This window comes from Melanotaenia boesemani, chromosome 2, assembly GCF_017639745.1.
Source record: "Melanotaenia boesemani isolate fMelBoe1 chromosome 2, fMelBoe1.pri, whole genome shotgun sequence".
Classification (NCBI taxonomy): domain Eukaryota; kingdom Metazoa; phylum Chordata; class Actinopteri; order Atheriniformes; family Melanotaeniidae; genus Melanotaenia; species Melanotaenia boesemani.
In genome coordinates this window covers 36,909,399-36,933,910 of record NC_055683.1, presented here as the reverse complement: position 1 = coordinate 36,933,910, position 24,512 = coordinate 36,909,399, and the positions used below count along the sequence as shown (strand labels likewise).

Sequence of the window (24,512 nt, the reverse complement as noted above, 5' to 3'; positions counted from 1 at the left end):
CAGGAAAAGGCCGCAATGTTTAAACACAACAACTCCTAAGTCTCACTCTGTAGAAAGAGAACAGTCAGGGAATAATCACAAGAATTTAAGGTGAACGAGTCAGAGCGTTTGGGGCAAGGTGAGGATATACATGAGACAGGAATAATACGCTGACAATCTAGAGTGTGTCCTAAAAAGAATAGTGCATCTGTCCCATTTCGCTGAAAACAAAGAGGTGGAGAAGAATATGGATTTGTACGATCCCTTAAGCGGAAGACAGTTCTGGATGAAACACAAGTGGAGTTTGTGTTGTTGGAAAACTCAGCTGGCCTCCTCCAGGAGAGGGGAAGGCGCTGGTGTGGCCAAGTAATGTTCCTAGGGTGTAATCTATTACCCATGATCAGAGTCCACAAAGTGGTATTCAAAGGGACTGGATATGGAATAAAAACTGATTGAGTGGGTGTGGCATGCGGCACCAGTCCACAAACATAGCAACTGTCATTTGTCAATTTATGAGCAGACATATTGGCAACTTGCCACCAAAGATTTTCAGTGTGATCATGATGCTGGAGGATGTGGTCATCTCGGCGGTGTCTCCTGAAGTAGGGTGTTTCTGTCCCCTGCAGTCGTCTGGCGGGTTGGGACGAAGCTGGGGTGCGTTGTGTTGGGTGAGGTCCGGTTGGATCCAGGTACCAGAGGAGGGAGGTGACAAGGATGAAGAGGATGACGCACGACCATCCCCTCACGGCAGTCTGGGTGTACTTCATGTTGTCACGTGGAGAATGGACTATCTCACACGGGGCTGACCTCAGGGATTATTCTGCCCTGTGGTTGAGAGGTCAGCTGGAGCTGGGGTACCCTGAAACCTTCTACAGTGGGACACGTGAATCCACGTGGACCTTTTAGCGACCTTCACGGCTGTATGAGTGACCAACAGGACCTGGAATGGACCCAGCCACCTTTCAAAACGCCAGTGCTTTCTTCTCGTCTCCCGGACCAAGATCCAGTCTCCCGGAACCAAGGAGTGGAGCAGATCTGATGCTGGTGTGGCAGGGCCTTCCTTACTCACACTGTGTACCTGTGAAAGAACTTTCTGTTCGAAAGGAATCAGAGATGTTATTGAGAATACCACCTCCCTTTTGTCACATGGTCCACCCCATGTGACAACCTAGCAAACCAAGGGAAGAATGATAAGAAAGGCAGGGTTGTCCATCAGTAGTGCGCACAATACCTGCAGAACCAGAGGTGCATGGTGGAATAGTCAATCTACCAAAAAACTGATATACTTTCCATCTTTGTTAATATGTCACATTATCCCAGATAAGAGTGAAATTGTACACAAAACATGAAATTGTACACAAAACATTAAAATTCTTGTATGCTTGAATACTGAAGTTGCCTGTTCCGGCATCCCCCTGTAAAAACAATCCTCATCAGCATAAGCACATGTGTACATGGTGATAATTTTCACTCCACCTGTAAAAGTTTATCCCAAAATGTCATGAGGGTCAAAATCATTTGTGATTTCAAAATGCACATACACATATTTTACAAAAAGAGATGTAGAGTAGACGTCTCCTCCTCCTGTAAACAGATTATCAGACCTGCTTTTCAATGACAATAAATGTGTGTAACTGTTAATGGCAGCAGAATTAACAGCGTTATAAAACAGCAATCAGCCTTCTGTGGAAACAATCCTGGATAAGAACCTGCTGGAAGAAAAGTTCATTCAATATCAGTCCATCAGTGGTTTGTCGTCAGGTCAGAGTCAGAAAACTTTGTCAAAGTCACGTCAGTTGTTCTGCGCAGAAAGGCCAAATCAGAGCAGGTCAATTTTCCTGCATTCATGAGGATCCTTAAAGTTCATTTTGAAATTGTTTGGAAAACATTAATTGTTTTGGAGATTTTTATTATTAATGCTTCCAACTCCAAGATGATATGGACGTAAACCCAATTAAAATTCTTTTAATGATGTGTCCATCATCAGCCAAATTTGCTCGAGCAGCGCTTTCCTCTTTTAGTCTTTTACAAAACCCTTTTTTTCATTATTATTATTTGTATAAGAGAATCAGTTTAAAATATCCATGGATATCAGACCAATATGAAACAAGTTTTAATTTTCTTCTGGTATCTCTGGTCATCTTATAGTGCATTTTCCTGTTTTAATGCAGAGCTAACAATGACCTAAAAGTAATTTTATCTGCCTCAACATTTGTTGTTTTAGTTTTTTAAGGTTTTCTTTGTTCTACTAAAAGTAATTTGCATACAGTTACATCTGATAACAGTTAATAGAGGAGCTCCTTAACGTAATTTAATTCATACATCAGCATTTTCTTTAGGTCTTAGGAAATTCCCTCTAAGCAATTTATTTATTGATTCATCTGTTTTCAGACAGATTTCAGATTTTTAGTTTGCTTGACTGAAAAATAAATCTATTATGTTTTCAGTTTGTATCTTTAAAACTGTTTCAGATTCAATTCTTGTTTAATATGGATTATAGATACCGTACCAAGAGTACTAAAACCCTAATCTAAGCCATTTGTGAAAGACAAAATAAAATAATTAGGACCCAGAGACACATGAACGGTTTTGGTGCAATTCACGCACACACTTAAGGTTTTCAGGAAATCAGGGGACTTGCAGTTTGCATCATCACACAGAACCAAGCAGGGAAACTGCCATTCAGTATTACAGAAATGTACATAAGGATCAGTATGTTGACATTTCCACCTCTGGCAGGAAGGTTTTACTCACTCTCACTACTTCAGCTGTAGTAATGAGAGAGATACCATCTTATCTGATCTTGGGTCAACGGTTAGACGGTAATCTGGAGAAAATATAACTTCATGTGTCAGTGAGTAACAATTAGAATGCATCTGAAGGGATAAAATAAACAAAACATTATTTTCATCCCGTTTTACTCATTTTCTTCTCCTCTATAAATGAGCCGATCAGTGTTGGATAACTGAGGAAAGGTTGTTGCCACCAGCTTGCTAAGCATGTTCTGTTCTTTCTAAATCATGAAAACAAACAAGACAGGGTTAGTAGCTCATCATTTCATGTTATGTGATGTCAGTAGCAAGCAAGTACTTCGTTGCAGTGAGCGTGCGTGTATTTGTGTATGTAAAGGTGTCTCTAGTTCCAGCTGTGAACTAGTCTTTTGTGTGTGAAATGTCTAGACGTGAAGCTTCTTCTGTTTACTCTTTAACACTTTCTTTCCATAAACGATGTAATCTGCTTAACTTCAATAAAGATTTTGAATTAAATCATTAATTATTTGTGGTAAGAAATCAGAACAATCTCACCATCATTGTGTTAACTGGTCACATGACTGCTTCCATCCCCGAGTCAGCTCTGCCATGGATCAGTCAGATGGCAAACTGCCTTTTCATTTTTATGACCAATGACCCTTCTCACCACATGGATGTTCTCTCTCTGGTCAGTAGAACCGGATGGTTTTCCAACCTCGGGTCTTCAGCACCCACCTCTCGGTTCGCCCCTCAAAGTCCAGCGGCCACGCCACCTCGGAGCTGGACTACAGAGCTCACAGTCAGTTTCTTGTCCCAGTTCAGTCTTCTTGTCCTCTGAACAAAACGCATGATCAGGAGCGTTGTGGAGGATGGTGTCCTACCATCCAAAAACAGATGTTTACGCGTCCATCAAACATCTGGTTTCAGTCTCTTTGAAACTAGAAGCAGAGGAATTCTGGTGGTAAATGTTGGATATCAGATGTCTTTGTTTCTTCTCTTGAATCTTGTAGAACATCGGGTGGTGTTGGTAGATATGGGCATCCGTATCAGTTCGTGGGACATGGTGGTGATAGAAATTTTATATATATATATATACATATATATATAATCAGTGGGTCTCTGCTGACTTTTATCCCGGTGGAAGAACTGAGTCGGGTCAGGGATGCAGCCTGTGAGCTTCAGGAGAGGGTGTCTCCGACGGAGACGGAGGAAGGAGGAAAAGAAGAAAAAGAAAATAGGGTCAATATTTATTCTACAGAGATTATGCATGTGTCTGAGGAAAGTTGCAAGTGTTTCCTCTCAGAGATTTGACAAAGCTAAAAATAAATCTTCAGTGTGTGTATCTAATTTCCTTTAAGGTAAAAATTGTTTATGTTTGACAAGGTTTTAAAAGAACACACAAATTAAGTAGAAAGAACACAATAAAATTAAAGCATTGTGATGAAGGTGTCCATAAGAAAGGACTGAAAGTCTTATAAAAATATTTTATAAATGCAAATACAAGTCAGCTGAGACTCAAAAACTATGGTTTTTCAAACAACCAGCTTTTACAACCCGAAAGTGTCCTTGTGTGTATTAAGTATTCTGGAGCAGAGCAAAACATTTCCTCAGCCTGATCAGATCATTTTTTCATTATCTGGATCTTTTCCAGATGTAATTTTAGCATCTCCTTCTAATTTAGTTTTTACTGTAAAAAGTACCCATTTTATTTCTTCATGAGATTTCTCAATCCTACTTAAACTGTTAGACAGAGCTTCATTATTACCGGCAACGTGTCCTCTCTGTCTGCTGCTTCGGAATGTGGGGTAAATCTCCACACACACACACACACACACACACACACACACACACACACACACACACACACACACACACACACACACACACACACACACACTCTTTGACTCTTTTTGTTATCTTCTTCTTATTTGGTTTCATCATTCTTCCCTTTTATGCTTCAGCAATACACTTATTTTATTTAATATATATATTTATTTCTTCTTCAGTTATTTTATGAGGTGCACCTATTTGACATTTTCATATATTTATTTTATTACTTATATATATCCTTAAATATTATTGTTTGGTCCTTTTATTTATTTATTTTTTTTTCTTTGTTACATATTGGGGGTCCCATTTACTCTCCTTCCCCGTCACAGCTGTGTTTCCCATTATGCAGCTAGGACGTCTCCTGCTGGATTTTCTCTCTGTTTTCGGGTTGTCCAAACCCAGGCACAAAAATTACTAAAACGCCTCTTATTACCACTGAAGTTTTCACTCCAGTGCCGGACTAACTCTACCCTACCGCAGTAGAATAGTGACCTACCTTGCCTCACAAGATAGTGGGACCCTGCGAAAAGGAGCAGTAAATGGGAGTCCGATATGAAAACTTCTCACCGTGTGTGATTCTGGATGCTGCTCCACATGCAGACTTCGTTCTGGATATCAGTGGTGCCTGAACGGAGTCCCTCCACCGTCCCCTGTCGGTTAAGGCTGACCCAGGGGCTGAAGTATCCTTCAGGATGCGCAATCACGGGTTCTGGTCCTCCGGTCAGTCACTCAAGATATCCTGCCGACAACGTCAAGAATTGTTGTGGAATTTTTAGTTATCAAAGATCACACACTAAGTGAGAATCGAACAAAGTATTATTTATTAAGAGCTGATCAGCAATGAGAGTCCCACAGTCAAAGAAGTTTGTCTGCGTGAGTCTGGGGAGATACAAGTGAGCTTAGTTAATATACCAGGCATGAGCTGATAACATCACAGTAGGAGGTCATTGTTTTAAATTCCTCACATAGCTGTTAACAAATGTTACGGAGTGAAGGGTGCAAAGGAGGAAGCTCACTAAACTCTCAACATCTGTTGAGGGGATGAGAGAGGGGGGAAGGTGTGAGAAGGAGTTCTTATCTAAATACACAGACATACAAAGTGTAACCTACAAACTATAAGGGTATATGAATAAATTTTCCATTACATCGGCCAGTTTTAATTCATGAGACAGGAAATTAAGCATGCAAGTTCAGGGATTTAATTAAAGTTTAAGATAGGATGATGCTGAGAATGAAGTAGACCTCATTTGTTATGATGACTATGATTGTACTTGGTCTATTTTCTGACCTTTAAGGTGACTCCATGCCTGTCTTGTTGTTATCTAACCTCAGTAACCATATCTTTTGTTGTAGATGTGTTAATTTGAAGGTTGAACTTCTCACACCACTGTACAAAGTCATCAACAACTGGACCATGACTGGTTTGTTCCTCTTTAAAAAAAACTGAGAGTAACAGAGTCATCTGCGTACTTAATGATGGCCTTGTTCTCATCTGCTCTGACACATAAAGAGTGAGTAATGAAACATGCTTGTGGAGAGGAGGGGAACACAGAACCCTGTTTATTCTCACTTTTTGTGACCTGTCAGTTAAAAAGTCTCAAACCAGCCCACCAGATTTTTGCTGAATTCAAATCAACGCGTACAATATAATTATGTTAATTATATATAATGGTATCAAACAAAATTATTAACTCAATCTGATCACAAACTGTTGCAAAAGATTCAGCGTAAAGCCAAGCTTTTATTTTCTAAAGAGTAAAATTTTAAGCCTAAACTTAAAAGCAGAGATGAAGTCTGCACTGACTGGAATCTGGTTCCACAAGAGAGGGGTCTGATAGCTGAAGGCTCTGGCTCCCCGTCTAGGTGTTTTTTTTTTTTAGGTATTACTGGAAAAGTTGAGTTATACAATCAGGAAGCCCAATGAGAGAAGCCAGGACTGAGGAAACATGGTCAAAACTCTGGATCAATTGGAAGCTGTTTAAAGCAGCAGGACAACCCACCAACCAAAAATTACAATAATCTGGAATAAGTCTGGAAATTCAGGAGTTCATTTCTCTGCATCACTGTGAGACTAAATCTTCCTGATCTTTACAATATTGCAGAAAGCAGTTCAATTTTTAGGAACTTGTTTGTATGTGAGTTAAAGGACGCTGATTAAAAACAACACCAACGTTTTTTCAGTTGTAGTCGAGGTCAAAGAGAGACCATCCACACAAACTAAACGACTTCATCTGTTTGTGAGATGTTCGGTTCCAAGTACAGCAATCTCAGTTTCATCTGAGTGTAATGACAGGAAGTTGTGGTCATTCAGTTCTTTATGTTATTAAAAGATTTTGATGAGCTTGCTGCTCTCATACACACACCATGATGCACACACCATTACATACACACAAGTTTTAAGTCCCAAGTGTTATTATTTTTCTTGGTATATATATATATAAACACTGTTAACATTTCGTATCTCAAGCTATTTCAAAAGGAATTACCCATGTTTAAGAGCTGAAAGCATGTGTCTGCTATGATATATTATTGTAGGTGTCTTCAGTATAACCAAATTAGCAAAAGTCAACAGGCCTCCTCTTATCCTATTATGGGCTTTCTCCCCTGGACATTTGGAATTTGAATTTCTGCACAGGCTTCACTTCATGCTGCTTTAAGCAAACTGGGGCCTAATTAAAACATTAAAACACACTCAGATATTTCATTTTGACCAGAAAATCATCATTTTATTGATAAAAAGTAAAAAAATATCCATCAATTCAGGGTTGTTTCACACTTACTAAAAACTATAAGAAAAACTTTTTCTGTGCCATCACACCCCTGTAAACATATCAAGGGGCAATATGGAGTTCAGTATCTTGCCCAATAACACTTCAATACATAGGCAAAGTAAGGATTTAACCACCTCCAGCTCAGAATCGGTTGCAAGTCATTTTTTCCAAGAAAAAAAAGAAAAAAAAGACCTAATGTTTCCCATCTGCTGCTTTTATTTTCTTTTTTTAAAAAACCCCGACATCCATATGTGAGGCCAACTTCATCCTGGTAGGATCTGAGGCTGATTACAGACTAAGGTGTTCAAGCATAGCATCAAAAGCATAGAGAAATACAAAATGATAAAGAAATGTATCACACATCGCGCTTTTATTTGTATTTTTTGGTAAAAAAAAAATATATATATATGGACATATTTACACACACACATATAGTATGTGTGTATATGTGTGTTTGGATGTGTGTAGTGTGTGCATGGCAGACATTTTAACAGTTAGTCCTCCAACCAGGACAGATCAGCTCCTTCACCACCAAAGGATTTTTTTCTCACCCTGTTGTCAATAAGGAGCTCCTCATTTACTTCCAGGTCCCTCATTGCTCGGAAAAAGATTACATGCTGTGGTCCTTCGGGAAACTGCATTAGGCAGTTTACAGGCCTTATGTTTGGGTGCCGTTTGGAGTGATTGATTAATCTCCCAAAAGTCTCCCTGTCGGGGTGGCACGAGCACGGGGCGTCATGGGCGTCGACACATAGCTCCTCAGAGCCAGCCTTGAAGAAGAAGGAGAAACTCATCCGGTCGCTTCTTCCAGCCATCCTCATTCTCCCCTCTTCACCAGTGATGAGCTCTCCATGATAATCACAGATGATGGAGTTCCTTGGGAAGCTTTTGGTAGTTACCACTCCTGTGGGTCAGAGGGGAGAACATCAGTTAGTTTTCTTTGTTTTTCTACATCGCTTCAACATAACTGGCTGGATTTTAAGATTGATTGTGGCATAAAAACAGAAGTGAAGGAGTTTTATGTTGCCAGAATAAAACATTGTTACCTTTCCCCTCGCCAGCCCTCGCCAGATGTTTCCACTTCTGTGTGTGAACCATCTTCATTAGCGCCCGGCTCGACTCCACCTCCTCTTTCTCCGGTGGACTCCACTTGGACATGATGGCCTGAGCTGTTGGGCAGTTTGAAAGCCACTGCTCTTTTTGGATGATTTTTTCGATTTTGGGGACAGTAGGGGGGCGCCTGGACCATTTTGCTGTGAAAAAGATCATATGCAAATTAAATAGGATTAATAATCTTTTAAAAAGTGTAGCTAATGATCATCACATACTGTATATAAATGACTTCACTGCACCTACCCAGAAGATGTTTCTCCCTCATCTTGAACTGCAGAGTTCTCCACCTGTCATACATAGCCCTGTCTCCTCTGAAGCCAGCTGCAGTTCTTTGGAATTTTTTGGGTGGCTTCCCATCCAGGGTGACCGGGAACGTCTCTTGAAACTGGTCAAAACTCTCTTCTTCTGGGGCCTCTCTTACTCTTTTTGATGCAGGACGACGCTGGTCATGTCCTGATTCATTAGAACTACAGAAAGAGGAGACTTTAGTGAAAAACTGAACACAAAGCAGATGGTGGAGACTGTAAATGTTTCACCTTACTTACTTTTGTGTTAAGAGGTGCATCAAGTTGGCAGTGTTCACTATGTTTTCTGGCTCTTGCATCCAGTAGTGGTCTCGTGGTCTAGTGATTGCAACCTTGTCCAGATAATGTGCCAATCCGGTCTTCTGCTCATCTGTCAGAACGCTGTTGCCTTGTTTTTCAACAGCCCGACAGATTTCCTGGCTGGTGATGTTTTTTAACTTGTAGCTGCAATGGAAGGGAAATTGAAATGTCTTCAGTTCATCTCATAAACTTTATACATCCTAAGCAAGGAAGAAATGCATTTAGATTCATAAACTCACTGTTCATGCAGACGTCGGAGGTCATTGGTGGCGCTATGAATCGGTCTGCCATTTCTCGCTATAAACAGCTGGTCATACCCATCAGCGTCTTCATCCACCCCGTCTCTAAAGCAGTTTGGTCGTACTGAAATGTAGTACTGGTTAATTATCTGTAGAGACGAGAATTTGAAGAAATGCTTGAAAAGGGAGGAATTGCAGGCATGGGCCATATATGGACAGTGATGTTCAAATCAAGTCAAATTTTATTTATAGAGCACTTTTCATGCACAAAGCAACAAAGTGCTGGACATATTAAAGACTAAATTTAAAAGCCTTTACACAGACCTCCCATCCCTAGCTACTGTCTCTGAACTGGATGAAAGTATAAAAATAATGATAGAAAGAAAAGATCTGGTCGACACTGCTGTGAGGAAACAGGATCTGAGGGATCCAGTCACACCGGAAGCCAGCCCATCCATGACCACAAAGGATGCCACCACAGGAACGTCCCAGGTGCGTCCTGCACCCAGACAAGGGCAGTCACCATGGCAACACCCCGCAGACGGGGTACACACAGCTACCGGTGTGAAGGATCCAGTTTAACAGTAAAAACAACATTAAATAAACCTAGAAACGGTAAGAACTGATCAGAGCCCCAAGAATAAAAATATAGATAAAGGAATTCAGGAAAATAATAAAATAAAATCATTTACTGTAATTTATTTGGGTAAACTGGAAAAATATATGACTAAATAAGTAAAAATATAAACAATAACAAATACAATTTAGCTATAAGCTGAGCTAAACAGGAAAGGCCTTTAATGTTACTTACAGCAGCTTCTTCTTGTGTCAGGGCAAACGAGGCCATCTGCCTGTTGGCTGTTCTGTTGTGCGACTTTACAGACACGACAACCCGTCCATTGCAGTCCTGCTTCTGCAGCCATTCTGTGACCTGAGAAACAACCATGAACACATTAACAGTCTGAACAAAGTGAATTCTTTTAAGATGTCCGTGGCATGCTGAGGAAAATTTGGCCTGGAGAAGCACTTACTGTCAGTCCATCCACTGCTCCAGGCCTCTGGAAATGACCCAGGAGGAGGATGGCTTCACAGTAATAGCGGTACAGGGTGTTTTGTTCTTCTGTAACCGGTTCATGTTTGAGAAGTTGCCCATAAATTTCAAGAACATCCTTCTTGGCCTCTCTGAGGACTTTCTGGCAGCTGTGTACCGTTGTCTTCGGACGAAACAAGTATTCATGCCTGGAAAGATAAGACACAGCAGAACAACAGTGAGAAGGAGAGGCTGAATTATTTTTAGAACTTTTAAAACAGCAGACAGAAAAGAAAGGATTGAGGATTTTATAAGCTCACCTTTTACTGCAGAGGTCTCTGCTGTGTGACTTTGAAATCGGTTTTCTAAGAACACTCAGAAACTCCAGGTAGTAAAAGCACCGGTTGACTAAGCTTAAATCAGACGACCCGTGCTCCAGCTTCAGGAATTTGATGAACTTAATCATGCTTTTGATGTAGTTGATCCTGGTGGCTGCAGACTGTCCCACTCTCTTCAGTGCATCAAAGTAGCCCCCCAGCATTGTGGTGTTCTGGAGGAAGTCAAAGTTGACCTCATTTCCAGTTGGTTGCATGTACCTCAGCATTCTAGACACATTGTCAACCTGAAAAAATACAGCAATTAAAAAACAAACAGGTTAGTGACTGAGTGACACCTCCATACATATTCTAATCATCATCAGAATCAGTTTTATTGTCAAGTAGGTTCACACGTACAATTGTTATGGTGCCAACAAGAGCAGATATATATACAAAAAACAAAGGGGGAAAAAACACTAAATGTGAAAGAACAGTAATAAAGTAAGAAAAAAATAAAAAGAAAAGCTGTGCAAGTGAGTGCATTATGCAATGTAAAGCTGAACTGAGGGTGTGCGACATTCAGATTGTGGTCCAATTAGGGTGGTGTTGTCCGCAAACTTCAGGAGCTTGACAGATTGATGACTGGAGGTGCAGCTGGATCCTTGCATAGGTTCCTGGGGAGTCTAGATGCTGCAAGATGAAATGGAGGGCCATGTTCATGGCATCGTCCACAGACCTGTTGGCTCTGTAGGCGAACTGCAGTGAGTCTAGGAGAGAATTTGTGATGTGGGAGAGCACAAGGCGCTCAAATGACTTCATTACCACGGAGGTCAAGGCAAGGTTTGTAGTCATTAAGTCCTGTGGTCCTTGGCTTTTTGGGGACGGGGATGATGGTGGAGTTTTTTAAGCAGGCTGGCATTTGGCATGTCTCCAGTGAGGTTTTGAAGATGTCAGTAAACACCAGAGACAGCTGATCAGCACAGTACTTCAGGGTGGAGGGAGAGGCCACGTCAGGTCCGGCTGCTTTGCTGGGGTTCTGCCTCTCTCCAGGGTGGAGAGAGCAGTCACTGTAGTGGAGGAGGAGGGGACCTACAGGGTGGGCAGTTTTGGGGGGACCCCGGCCCCTGATGTGGAGGGGGAAGTGGAGATGGAGGAGTGGGTGTAGTGGGAAATGTCATGGGGGATGGTGTCAGGACTGTCCCCTCTCCCTTTGTCTCCAAAGCAACAACGAGTCATCCAGGTCGTTGGCCATGCGCAAGTCGTTAGTAGAGAGGGAGGCTTTAGGCTTGTAGTTGGTAATATGCCTGAATCCATTAACATGCAGATGCAGAAATCAGTCTGGCCTGCAGGAAAGAAAATAATTAAACATAGACTCCTACCTCCTGCTGGCAGTTTGGGATCTGGAGCACAGAAACCAAATGATTCTTGAACTGCTGCAGCACTGATGCCTCAGGAGGAAACTTTGCATACAGGTTTTCTTCCTGCATCCGGATCCTCAAAGGCGTGGAGAAATGGAGATTTGACCTGAGAAAGCACAGAGAAATTTAGTTCATACATGCACACATAGTAGACTACTTATTCAGTCCTGTCTGTGTGGAAGTTGATGGACTTACTGTTGCCGGGTGGGGTTACTGGAACTGCCTTCCTCAGCTTCAGAGGCTTGAGTTGGACTGCCTACTGCAGAGGGGGGTGGGGCAGCAGAAGTTGATGGCTGCTCAGCTCTAGCTACCGCTGTCTTCTCCATTTCTGCAAGGTCAGTGTCTGTGGGGCAGTTGAGGACAAAAAAAACCTTTTTCTTCAGCTCTCTTACAAGTGCCCGCCTGGAAGGACCATGATGACACCATAGGAACATTTGATTGTAGTCCCAGGTCCTCCCCTCACGAGTCCAGGTCTTGGTGGACTTCTTGGCCTTCTGTAACTCCTGCTTCCGCTCCTCTGGTGTGTTGGTCTTCATGCAGACCCTGGAGAGGTGGGCAGTAAGGACCTCGGATGGTTTAAAGCACTTGAGGCAGTGAAGCACACGGCGGTCACAGTTCCTGTTACAAAGAGAAGAAGCACATTGTTCATGTACAGATAACTACACTGCTGTTTTCCAGAGGCATATGGCTATAAAATGTGTTTAACAATAAAATATGGGAAATAAAAGCAGTGAAAAAGCTTGTTCTGACTTACTTGTCTTGAGCCATGGCAAAAAGTCTTGAGGAGAGAAAAAGCAAAGTGAGGTAAAAAATCCAGCAATGTCCTCTTTGTCTCCCAGGAAACAATTTCCAAAGGAGGGAAAATCAGACCATTTTATGCAGAAGTCTGCCACTGTGATGTACCTGGGTAACGCCCCAACCATCAGATGCCCAATCAGACAAGTGGGCCATCTAGAGGTCATTGTCTCAGGGCAGAGCAGCAATCTGTGGGTAATCAGTGGGTGTGTCTGCCCTAAGTCAAGACTGAATGTGCATTTTAAAAGATTTTGTTTAGTTGTGCAGAATTTAAAGGTAATTTTGCTACTGAAATATATTTATATAAAAGATGCTTCAGTTTTATTTGGGTGATAAAATAATCAGTCATCCGCAGCAGAAACTATCATTTATTCTGTTAAGATTTCAGATTTGAAATGTTTCTGATGAAAAGTTTCTCACCATGTTGAGTTAATCTGAGGGAATTGGTTAATACAGGAAGCATTTACATGCTGGATGTGAAAAGGTTTGTTTTAACAGCAGCATCAGGCCAGATGTTGATCACTTTTTAGTATTTTATTCCTACATTCATTTTTGGAGACAGAAATTAGAGAGTCATGTTTGTACAGAATGGGGGGTTCTGCTTGGTGTGTATATATGTATACATGTGTGACTGTGTGAAAGATTTTAATGAATGTTTTTATTGTTATGTAATTGTTATGTAATTCAACTATGTAAAGGCTTGTATTATTTTTATATGCATAACATGTGGCATGAGAAGTGCTTTATAAATAAAGTTTGGTTTGACTTGATTTAACCATGCTTTTGAACTAAATTTATACTTTTTATTTTCTTTAATGTCAGTGTCTTGCCTGTGTGTTTTTGAAAAGGAGCTTGATGTACTATTTTCATCTCAGGCAGTGATTCACCTCATTCACCTGGTTTGGCATGAAAATATATATTTATATGTGAATATATTTATCTTAAGATGTGCACTTAGAACTAAAATCACACTCACTAGACATTATTGGAATTTAAGAAAATGCAATAAAGTAAAAATTTGAAAAGTAAACACAGAAATTGTAACTAAGGTAATGTTGTAAAATCTGGAAACACATTGAGTCTTCTTTGTATCAAAAACCTGTTTTTCAACACAGTTCCTATTGAGATGCACGTAGATTATTCTCCCCCATTAGAAGGGCCATCTAGAGGTCTTTGTCTCAGAGCAGAGAAAACATCTCTGTGGTGGGGGTGTCTAACTCAAGATTGAATGTCCGTTTTCATTGACTTTTTTAGTTGTATAGAATTTAAAGTTAATTTTGCTACTGATATATACTTCAGACTAAACAGGTCTAAAACACACTTGCAAGACATGCTGTGGTGCATCATATATGATGCTCTATCTCCCATGAACAGTGATTCTGACAATAGGTTTGCAATGGTTTTGCCTTTGCAATGAAATGTTGAGGTGTTGAATCATAAAACTTTGAACTAACTTTTAAATCCCGTAGACGGAACATTACGGTTACAGTGAGTAGGACATTAAAACTATAAATATAGTTCAGACCTTGTGGGGCAGTATCCAGTTTATTCAGTTCACACAACAGAACAGACTATGAGGAAATTAAAGCTTGTGTTTGGACTTTTTAATTCCTTATTTATATGATTATAATGATTTATAATCATAATATATGTTTTAAAAGAACAACAGGTTATATGTTCCCTGCTTTATATGAGCTGTTTAACCATTTCTTTTTCCATCTCACAGTCTGAATTTTCTTGTGGTTTCACTGTCCTGCTTCTGCAGACCTTCATCTTCGGCTTAAAGGCGGCAGACACCAGTTCCTTCTGGATCCTCTGCTGTCTCTGCCTCCCCAGCAGCGCCAAGATCTCCTTCCTCTGGTCGGCCATGGCCTTGTACCGCTGTCTCTCTTCTTGTCGCTGCCGGGGAGCGAAGACATCCGGCAGCTCCGGGGCGGAGGGTCTGGGACCGGGGGGAGCCGAGGCCGTGCTGCTGCTGCGCTGAGGCCGGAACACTTGCAGCCTCTGGCGGATATCTGCCGACATCAGCCTGGACTCAAGCGGTGGAAGCAGGGACAGGGAGCTCCACAGCTGCCTGGCATGGGAAACATCTTCCGGAGAGGAGCCGTCAAACACAGTGAAAAGTTGATCAAACTCCGCTTCCTCGGGAGCGTCCGTCTGCAGCGACATTTTTTTAACCAGCGTCTTTACAGTTTACAGTTGTTACCAAGGAAACAAGAGACCATCGAGCAGCGACGTCAGGAGCGTGATGACGTTTATTTCTAACGGATAAACGATCAGCTTCCCTCCACTTTATTTCCAAATGAAAAGTTAGAAAAACACGTTTGACATATCAGCATGTTTAGTCTCACCAACGTCTGTAAAATGTGATATTTAGTTAAACCACAGACCTTCTAAAAGCATTGAATTGCTGACACCAAAACATATCCCGACTGGTACCAATAATCCCCCAATTAAAGATAAACTTTTCTGATGTGTTGCTGTTCATTTAGAATAGCAGTAGCAATACTGAATATACTTTAAGCTTAAATAGCTAACATACTTTTGTCATGTTCCAAAACTATCAAGGCAATGACAAAATACTGAATTTGTAGTTTGTTCTATCTGAATATAGAAGTTAGAATTTTATTTTTGTCTGCAAATCCAATATGGTTGGCCTTTGCATAAAATGGTGGTAACTGCAGTTGATTAATAGATGTGTCTTGTTGTATGCATTAGAAAAAATAGTCCAATCCATCAGAGAACATGTTGCTAGTGTTAGTAAGCACAAAATAAATCATAATGTGTAGTTGTTTGCTTCTGTTGCTAATAACAGCTAGCCGGGTTTAGAGCAAATCCTTTTGGTTTTCGGACTTTAAACATAGTATTGAGGTTGTCACTGATGTGAAACATGCAGCAGACATGGGTTTACATAGATTCATAAAATCTAGATACACATTATCTTTTGATTGTTAATGTTTTTATTAAACTTTGGGCCAAAATTTGACCTCCTTACATAACTCATTACATAACTACATAGCAAAACTGCATAAGTTTTCAACCTTAAAACTCTGTGGTTTTGACTCATTTTAATGGCACACTGACATTCTTTATACACATTCTTGGAGTCATTGTTGCCCTGCAGCATCCCAAGGCTAAGAAATCACATTTTTCAACATTTTTCCTTTCAGCCCAGGGAATCTCGTGACAGCTGTGTTTTGCTTTACAGCATTAAATCACATGCCAGCAACTGGAAATCAACATATGAATGAATGAATGAATGAATGAAATGAAATGAATGAATGAATGAATGAATGAAAAATACTTTATTAATCCCAAAGGGAAATTCAATATTGTAGTAGTAGTAATTTTTTAGTAAAACAATCACATTAATTAATTAAGGGCTTTGTTCTTCAGCCTGATAGCTGCTGGAAGGAAGGATCTTCTGTATCTCTCTGTCTTGCATCGGACTTGAACAAGCCTCCCACTGAACACACTCTGTTGTTTCGTCACGGCGTTGTGTAGAGGGTGTGAAGGATCTTCCATTATCTTCGTCAGCTTGTACAGAATTCTTTTTTTGATGATCAACTCCAGCGGCTCCAGAGTTACTCCAAGCACAGAACCGGCTTTCTTGATCAGTTTGTTAATTCTTTTCAAGTCTCTGGTTCTGATGCCGCTGCCCCAGCAGATTGCTGCAAAGCTGATTGCACTTTCAACAACAGACCTGTAGAACATTTGCAACATTTTGGTGCAGACATTAAAAGATCTCAGCTTCCTTAAGAAGTAGAGTCTGCTCTGACCTTTCTTGTAAATGTACTCAGTGTTGCTTTTCCACTCAAGTCTGTTGTCCAGCTGAACTCCAAGGTACTTGTATTCCTCCACCACCTCCACCTCCTCTCCCATGATGGAAACACTTCTATGTGTGTTCTTGTTCCTCCTGAAGTCAACAATCATCTCCTTTGTTTTCTTGGTATTCAAGATGAGATGATTGTCACCGCACCATTTCACAAACTGACCAACCAGTTCTCTGTACTCTGCTTCTTGTCCATCACTGATACACCCAACAACTGCTGAGTCATCAGAGTATTTCTGCAGATGACAGAACTCAGAGTTGTATGAGTGTCTATGTGGGTAATCCAGCAAAGAAATGCAAGAGGTCATTATTGGAGCAACAGAGGAAAAGAAAGACAGAGCAAGAGATCAACATTAGACTAACTAACTGACTGGAGAGGGCTCAGAAAAGAGACAGGATGTAAGATAGATGCTGAATTAACCGTTGTAGGGGGCATTAAAGTGAGAACATCTGCCAAGTTCACTGGTGCACCTTGAAGATTAAAGTAAGATATTTGTGATAAGCTTACAACCATGTTTATGTAAGTCAACAGCATCTTTCTAAACAGCCATGCATAGCACCAGAAGTGGCTTTATTTGTGTCTCAAGTTGTGTGGATGAAGTCACTGAATGCTGTTCTCCACTAAAGTTTGATTAGCCTGTAAACATTTTATCAACAAACCAACCAAGTGGTTCGGGATAACTGGAGGAACTCATACAGGCTAAAAGAATTAATAAATGTTAGTAATAGATTTGGGCCCACACATAGTTGCCTTTTTAGTAGATCTACCTCAAAAGAGTTAATTTAATTACAAATATATTGAGCATGATACCCAAGTTTTTATTAAAACTGGTTAAGAATGAAATTAGTTTAAAATAAATGTGAAATTCTATGAAATTCCAGCATTATTAGGCTCGTTTTGTATTTATATCAAACATTTAACTGATATCCAGTGAAGGCTGAAGTGTGTATAAACTAGTAGTTTTTGTGTTACATAAACATTTCATTGCGCCTGCTGCAATGACAATAAAGTTTAATTCATTCACATCGGGGCAATTTAACCTTCAAAAAAGTTCTTTTTTCCTTATAATCAGTACAGGCTATGAGAGATCTCAAATAAATTTTTAATATAACTGTGTGCATATTAGTATATTTAATCAAATCATATTCTATTAGCAACACAATAATTTGACCATATTCACATATTTTCAACCCTTATTATGCACTGAATAGCAAATCCATTATTATTTCTACTATTAGTATATGCATGTGACATCAGACTATAATGTATTTTGATAATCCAGATGTTGGATACTGAGCTGATTTTAACTCTTGATGGGCTGTTGAATATACAAAGACTTTACATATTTTATATTTATGTGTAGCTTAAATTTTCTTTTTGAGCTAAAACATGTTGTACTGAAATTAATTAGAATAAGAAGGTAGTTTGCTCTGAGAACAGAGCTCGTCATTTGAAGCCAGACTAACGCAACCTCAACCATTTCAACCTCATCTGATTGGCTGGATGTAAATGTGCTGCTAGCTTTGGAAAGGAGGCGGGTTGTGCATGCTGCTCCACCCCAGGTGTTCCAGCTGGTTTAAATAGTGTGGAGGACGAAGGGCATCATCATCATAATCATCATCATCACCTTTGCTTCATACACCTTACATGATATTTTCACTTCCCTGGAGTTCAGCCGGCACCCTGAGTGGTGAGTATGAACACTTTTATTTCCAGCTGAAATCCAGCTACTTTAATAGAAATAAACAGGTTGTTATAGCTGCTTCATGCAGATAATTCAACTTAAATTACCTGCTTGAGTAATTAAAAAGTCTACTTATGTTCTTTAAATAACTATACATGCTGGAAAAAATATATATTTCTGGTATTCCTGCTAAATTAAAAAAAAATGTACCCATTATTTGAGTGTAATTAGAATTAACACATTGTTGCTTCGACCTGAATCCCTGATGGTACTGAACGCTGCATTTGCATATTGATCTGTGCCCATGTACCTGCTCCATGTGCCTACAGCCACAGATGGATGTGTCCCGTGACATGTCACCATTTTGGTGTAAACGGTAAGCTTGGCTGGACACATAAGCTGCTGCACCTTATAAGGTGATGTCCCAGCTAAGTCCTTAGCATCTCTCTTTGGGCTACCAAGCTACCAGGAGCACAGGGTTAGCCAAACATGGGCATCCCAGCATGGCAGCTTACCTGTTTGATTATAGGAGTTATCTGTGTGCTGCTTTTCATGTTTTATTGCCTGCTGTTCAATAAGAGGTCAATGCAGCCTTGTGACCCACAGGAAGAGCCACAGACCAGGATAAGTGAGTAAGTAGCTCGATGCAAAGTGAGGTAAATGTGCCCAGGTTGTTATCAGCAGTAACGATAGGGACAGTTCGCTTAAACTAAATGTAAATTATCTGTGTAGCATTTGGCAGCAGTTTGAGTCACAGAATGAGGAAGGTGGGTGGAGAAAGCATGAGCTGATGTGTCTGTTTTATTGATGCTCGTGAGGATATAATGTGACTGTTGAAACATCCGCACAGTTAGTTCAACAGGTTTTACCAAGCTGTTAGAAGTCGGGTGTTCACCATCAGGTTGATGTCTTGTATAGTCTTGCTCTTTACAAACAAAATTGTTATGGTGTTCAGATCAAAGCTTGCTGGTGGAAGTGTTAAAGTATATGATTCTACAGTCCAGAAGATGTTTGCACATGCTAGGAAACAGCAAACCTAACATATAGCATACCAAAATGATGGGGAAAAACTCAGCTAAAAGACTACCAAGCAATGGCATCCAAATCTAACACAGTTAAAACCCCAAGCAATTATATGGGAACAAAAAACATGAGAACAGCACGGTCCACTTTAAAGCTTCCTCTACTTTCCTTTAAGGATGATGTAACCATTTAAATTTACTACTGTGTTTAAAGTTAATTTACTCTGACATAGTAACACATATCTTGATTCAGACACTTCTGTAGTAATCTCATGTCGAGAGAGCTAGAGACCAGATTATAGAAGATATACTTCATTTATTTTGGTATGTCTTTTCAGACAGGAGACAGATTATAATTGCCTTGTGAAGGACCATATGTGAGGGTTAATCATAAAAAAATGCACAAATGCATCTGATATCTAGTCTGCAAACGTCCAACATTATGAGAAATTCAGTTTTATTTATTTATTTTATGGTAGCTTCCAAATTCACTTAAAATTATGTGTTGACCCATCACATAATGTTAAAATGGTTCCACTCCAAAGAAGGGTGTTAGTTTGAATACTTACATGAATCAATGGGATTTATTTATCACTGATTGCAAGTTATAAATACACAAAACTAGAAGCTTGAAGACATAAGTTTAATATTTTTATGCACAAAAGGCATGTTCTAATTGACTTTTTATGTCTGGCATCCTGTGTATGATATCCACAGACTAGAATCCAAACCGTGGTCAGCGGTCAGTTCAACCTCCACTGCTGCTCAACAGGAAGACGCAGTTGCCAACAACGACTCAAACACCAGCTCGCTTACTTCAGAACCACCTGAGATCCCACCTTCTGATCCAACTGACAGCCCTGATACTTCCAACATGGCTGACCAGGCTGCTGATGAGAGCAAGTACCTCTTCCTGGAAAATGACTTCCGCAACAGCGGGGTCGCCCAAGCCGACTGGGCGGCCAAGAAGATGGTATGGGTGTCATCAGAAAGGGAGGGCTTTGAGCCGGCCAGCATCACGGAGGAGAAGGGCGACCAGGTACTGATGATGTCACTAAATAAAGACAACTCAGGTTGCCAATGTAACTGTTTGTAGTTTTAATTAATAACTAAAAAATATCGCTTGTGATGTGTTTATTATATAATCTGTCAACTGGTTTAAAATCTAATTTGGGTGAAACTGATGTGTAAACATAAACAAGTACTTATATAGCAGTTTTCCTCTCTTTAGAGCCTCTCACAACTTCTGGTCATTAAAATCTCCAGAATATGATAATTTTCATCTTAAAGTCAACTCTTACAGAAAAAACACACCTGGAGCGTGTGTGTTCCCCATGTGCAAACATGTGGTCAACATGTGAAAACATTTGTAGCATATGTGGATCACATGTGAAGCACATTTGCATGCACATGCACTTCATATTTGGTCCACGTGTACAAACATATGGCTTTGGAACATTTTCTTGTGATCCACATGTTCAAACATGTGAAGCCCATGTGGATCACACCTGAAGAATATTTGCATGTACGTGTGCTTTCACATATGCAAACATGTGGATTTGGAACATGTTTTCAAATACACGTGCAAATGTGAAGCACATGTGGACCACATGTGGTTTAGGAACATTTTCTTGAGAAGAACATGTAAAGAACATGTCATCCATATGTGAGCTACATGTGATTTTTCTGTAATGGAAGTGACACTGCACAGAGCTGTAGGATGTGAACCAACATTGAACCGGTTGGAATTTCTCTTGCTGCTCTGCTGCAGGTGCTGGTGGAGCTCTCCAACGGTCAGAAGGTGACGGTGAACAAAGACGACGTCCAGAAAATGAACCCGCCCAAGTTCAGCAAAGTGGAAGACATGGCCGCCCTCACTTTCCTCAACGAAGCTTCAGTCCTGCACAACCTGCGTGAGAGATACTTCTCCAGCCTGATCTATGTGAGAAATATCCCTCATTTCAGCTTAGAAAGACATTTAAATTATATATTTTTTTCTGTAAACGGTAGCTCTTCCCCAATCCAACCAGAAGATATTTGGTCTTAGCTTACTGAATTGATATGAAACAGTGAGGTGAGACAGGAAAGAGAATCTGAGAGGCTAAATGAAACATCGCAGACAAAGTCTGAAAGGCAAATGCATTCAAACAGAAAGAGACAACCAGCTGCAAATCAACACAAAACAGTGTGTTTGGAGAAAAAAAAATAGCTAGACATTGAAATCTGTGTACACTTTAAGGTCTAACATAAAGAAAACTACATAAGCTAAAATCAGTGCATGACTAAACATCAGGATCTTTATAAACTCCGGAGGGCGAGATGGAGAAAACATTCAGGTGGAAAAGGCTTCTGATGAGACTGTGCTCTTCATATAGACTCAAGATGTTCTAGAAGGATCAACAGCTTATGGTTTAATTAGTCAGACTTAGAAAGTCAAATAAGGAGCTGGATGTAGAAATTGTAATCCATGTTTATGCATCTATTTTGACAGAAGGTGCAGAAATAACAACTTCAGCGTTATGTACATGTAAACTGTCTTTTTCTATGGTTCATTTAGGGCGATATGTATCCCAAACGTTGTGCTAGCACCTATCGAACAAAGCAGGTATTGAATCAAAGTTGGCTTCCCTGTCAGGATCCGTTCCAGCTCCACCCCATTCATGCAGGAAAGAAGTAAAATATCATTCCCGACGTACTGTGCTTGTACCATGGAACTACTACAGAAATACCAAAAATTATTTCTATTTCTTACTGGTTTAAAAGTTTACATTTCATAAACTCATAAAAAAAGATAAACATTTTGTTTTTTATTTTTTTATACATTATTTTTCTGTCATTGACTTTTGATTTTGTTACATGCTGCACCTTTAACCTTCTTCATCACACATATAAAATGAGTTTCCTGTTGGTCCTGGATCCTGGAAACTCATGGAGTTTAGAGATAATGTAAAGTAATGTCAGTTTCTTCATTTCCCAGACGTACTCAGGTCTGTTCTGCGTGGTGGTGAACCCCTACAAGATGCTGCCCATCTACTCGGAAAAGATCATTGAGATGTACAAGGGCAAGAAACGCCACGAGGTGCCGCCACACATCTACTCCATCACGGACAACGCCTACAGGAACATGTTACAGGGTAACTCAGCTTAAATAAACTCCAACACATAATATTTAGCCTGCTTTGGAGAAATACTGTATGTCACACTGTGTAGATCTACTTATTATAAACATGACAGACTTCAACATGCATGGTTATGCATCACACTCAGGTCCAAAAGCAACAGCTATTTTTCAACTATGATGATGAGGTATTAGTCACATCCATGTCTTCTTTACTAGGAAGTCTGCAGGTCATGAAACTGAGTTGTGGACAGATCAATAACTGCTTCATCAAATATAGAAAACACATGAATATTTTATGTATCAGACAGTATTACTTAGAGAAAACTAACAAAGACCACCAAAGTGATAAGACAAAACTTTAACTGATAAAGCAAATTTGCATTTCCATCTTCTACCTGCCTCTGAATTTGTTCGTACATTCATGTCTGGATAAAGTCGTCGGCCACTTTATTAGCTCCACCTGTTTAACTGCTTGTAACGCAAATATCTACGACCAACAATCACGCCACGTTCAAAGTCACTTAAATCCCCTTTATTCCTCATCCTGATGCTCAGTTTGAACTTCAGAAAGTCGTCTTCACCATGTCTTCATGACTACATGCTGCCATGTGATTGGCTGGTTAGACACTTGCATTAACAAGCAGCTGAACAGGTGGACCTGGTTGGAGTGCAGACCAGACAGTTTCTTTTATCTGTAGTTTGTCAAACAACGTTAGTCAGATTTTGTAGTTTTCCTGTCCTGAAACCACTAAGTCCCTCAAACATTTAAATCTGCTATTTAAACTCTTGGTGTTGATATATTGGTGCCTCAAATACAGGCGTGATCTGAAAGAATATCCTTTAATATCCTGTCACAGAGGTGTAAACATACTAATTCCAGCAAGATAATGCACCATGTCACAAAGCTCAGATCATCTCCAACTGCTTTCTAGAACATGACAATGAGTTCACTGGACCCCAACGGTTTCCACAGTCACCAGACCTCAGTCCAGTAAAGCAGCTTTGGGATGTGGTGGAACGGGAGATTCTCATCATGGATGCAGCCGACAAACCTGCAGCAAGTGTGCGATGCTGTCATGTCAATATGGAGCAAAACCTCTGCAGAATGTTTCCAACACCTTGTTCAATCTATGACACCAAGAATTAAGGCAGTTATGAAGGTGTACGGGGTCTGACCTGCTACTAGAAGATGGATCTGATTAATGAAGAAACAGTGAGTCAAACCCAGCTGCAGCTGTTTATCATATAAATCCTCCAGATGAGATGATTGGTGGGCGTGAGAAGCCCTGACCAAAGCCTCAGAGCGTGCCGTCTGGTACGTAGACGGTGACCTCTGAGCACCTCTGTTCTTTCCACTCAGCCTCAGAATGACCTTACATGGAGCCATGAGACCAGATTACAGCTACAGAGCTCAGCATCCACCTGCTAATTTTAGACCATCAGAGCAGTGGAGGCTAATCTTAGAGATGTTTGCTCTTGTGCCACCTCACACATAAACATCTCTCATTATTCTCTCTCCACAGACCGTGAGGATCAGTCTATTCTCTGCACGTGAGTCAAAACATACAAGTCCTTAACTTTTTCCATCACATTCCTCAGAGCATTTCAGCATGAATCGTCACTAAAGAGAGGCAGTGCACAAGAGATAGCACTTAAAATGAAACATTTTATCCATAAATCATCAGATTATAAAGAAAACATGCACTGACATATATGCTGTGTCACACAGAGGAGAGTCTGGAGCAGGGAAGACAGAAAACACCAAGAAGGTGATTCAGTACCTGGCGGTCGTCGCATCTTCACACAAGGGAAAGAAGGACATCAACCCTGTGAGTAGAGAAGCTTTTTGGAGAGGTGTGAAAGATTGAGGCTTCAAGCCAGAGAGTTGTATGAAAAATAAATTATTTCCTCTTTAAATTCTAAAGTTTACCATATAATAATAAAAAAAGGTAAATCCATCTTCAGATGAGCAACAAGACATCCCATTGAAGTTATTTAATGAAGT

General features: G+C 40.3%; 3 protein-coding genes and 2 long non-coding RNA genes across 6 annotated transcripts in view; 1 reads left to right on the top strand and 4 right to left on the bottom strand.

Moving 5' to 3' along the window:
• Positions 1-1,914: 1,914 nt before the first annotated feature.
• LOC121634094 lies at positions 1,915-22,179 on the bottom strand. Its single transcript, XR_006009173.1, has 3 exons — positions 22,166-22,179; positions 15,313-15,316; positions 1,915-3,193 (listed from the first exon to the last, which is right to left on the bottom strand). It is a non-coding gene; the product is annotated as an uncharacterized LOC121634094 (long non-coding RNA).
• On the bottom strand, positions 7,805-13,483 carry LOC121634055. The gene is made up of 11 exons (XM_041976460.1): positions 12,807-13,483; positions 12,248-12,670; positions 12,014-12,158; positions 10,638-10,939; positions 10,319-10,526; positions 10,099-10,218; positions 9,288-9,436; positions 8,989-9,192; positions 8,687-8,910; positions 8,377-8,583; positions 7,805-8,234 (listed from the first exon to the last, which is right to left on the bottom strand). Exons 1-11 carry the CDS (start codon positions 12,818-12,820, stop codon positions 7,825-7,827), a joined length of 2,406 nt encoding a protein of 801 aa, XP_041832394.1. The 5' UTR covers positions 12,821-13,483; the 3' UTR covers positions 7,805-7,824.
• Positions 13,792-15,305, bottom strand: hoatz (HOATZ cilia and flagella associated protein). The gene is made up of 2 exons (XM_041976524.1): positions 14,408-15,305; positions 13,792-14,372 (listed from the first exon to the last, which is right to left on the bottom strand). Exon 1 carries the CDS (start codon positions 15,014-15,016, stop codon positions 14,534-14,536), a length of 483 nt encoding a protein of 160 aa, XP_041832458.1. The 5' UTR covers positions 15,017-15,305; the 3' UTR covers positions 13,792-14,372; positions 14,408-14,533.
• LOC121634041 (myosin-11-like) overlaps positions 18,844-24,512 on the top strand; it is a 23,676-nt gene continuing 18,007 nt past the window's right edge. For both annotated transcript variants that reach the window (XM_041976447.1, XM_041976440.1), the window contains exons 1-6: positions 18,844-18,996; positions 20,104-20,425; positions 21,158-21,328; positions 22,364-22,520; positions 24,031-24,058; positions 24,237-24,336. In XM_041976447.1, the coding sequence (XP_041832381.1) occupies positions 18,854-18,996; positions 20,104-20,425; positions 21,158-21,328; positions 22,364-22,520; positions 24,031-24,058; positions 24,237-24,336 (921 nt within the window). In that variant the 5' untranslated portion in view covers positions 18,844-18,853. The remainder of the gene's footprint in view (positions 18,997-20,103; positions 20,426-21,157; positions 21,329-22,363; positions 22,521-24,030; positions 24,059-24,236; positions 24,337-24,512) is intronic.
• The window catches only part of LOC121634098, a 12,776-nt gene continuing 11,346 nt past the window's right edge, over positions 23,083-24,512 (bottom strand). Inside the window, exon 3 of the long non-coding RNA XR_006009176.1 lies at positions 23,083-23,108. This is a non-coding gene — a long non-coding RNA (uncharacterized LOC121634098). The remainder of the gene's footprint in view (positions 23,109-24,512) is intronic.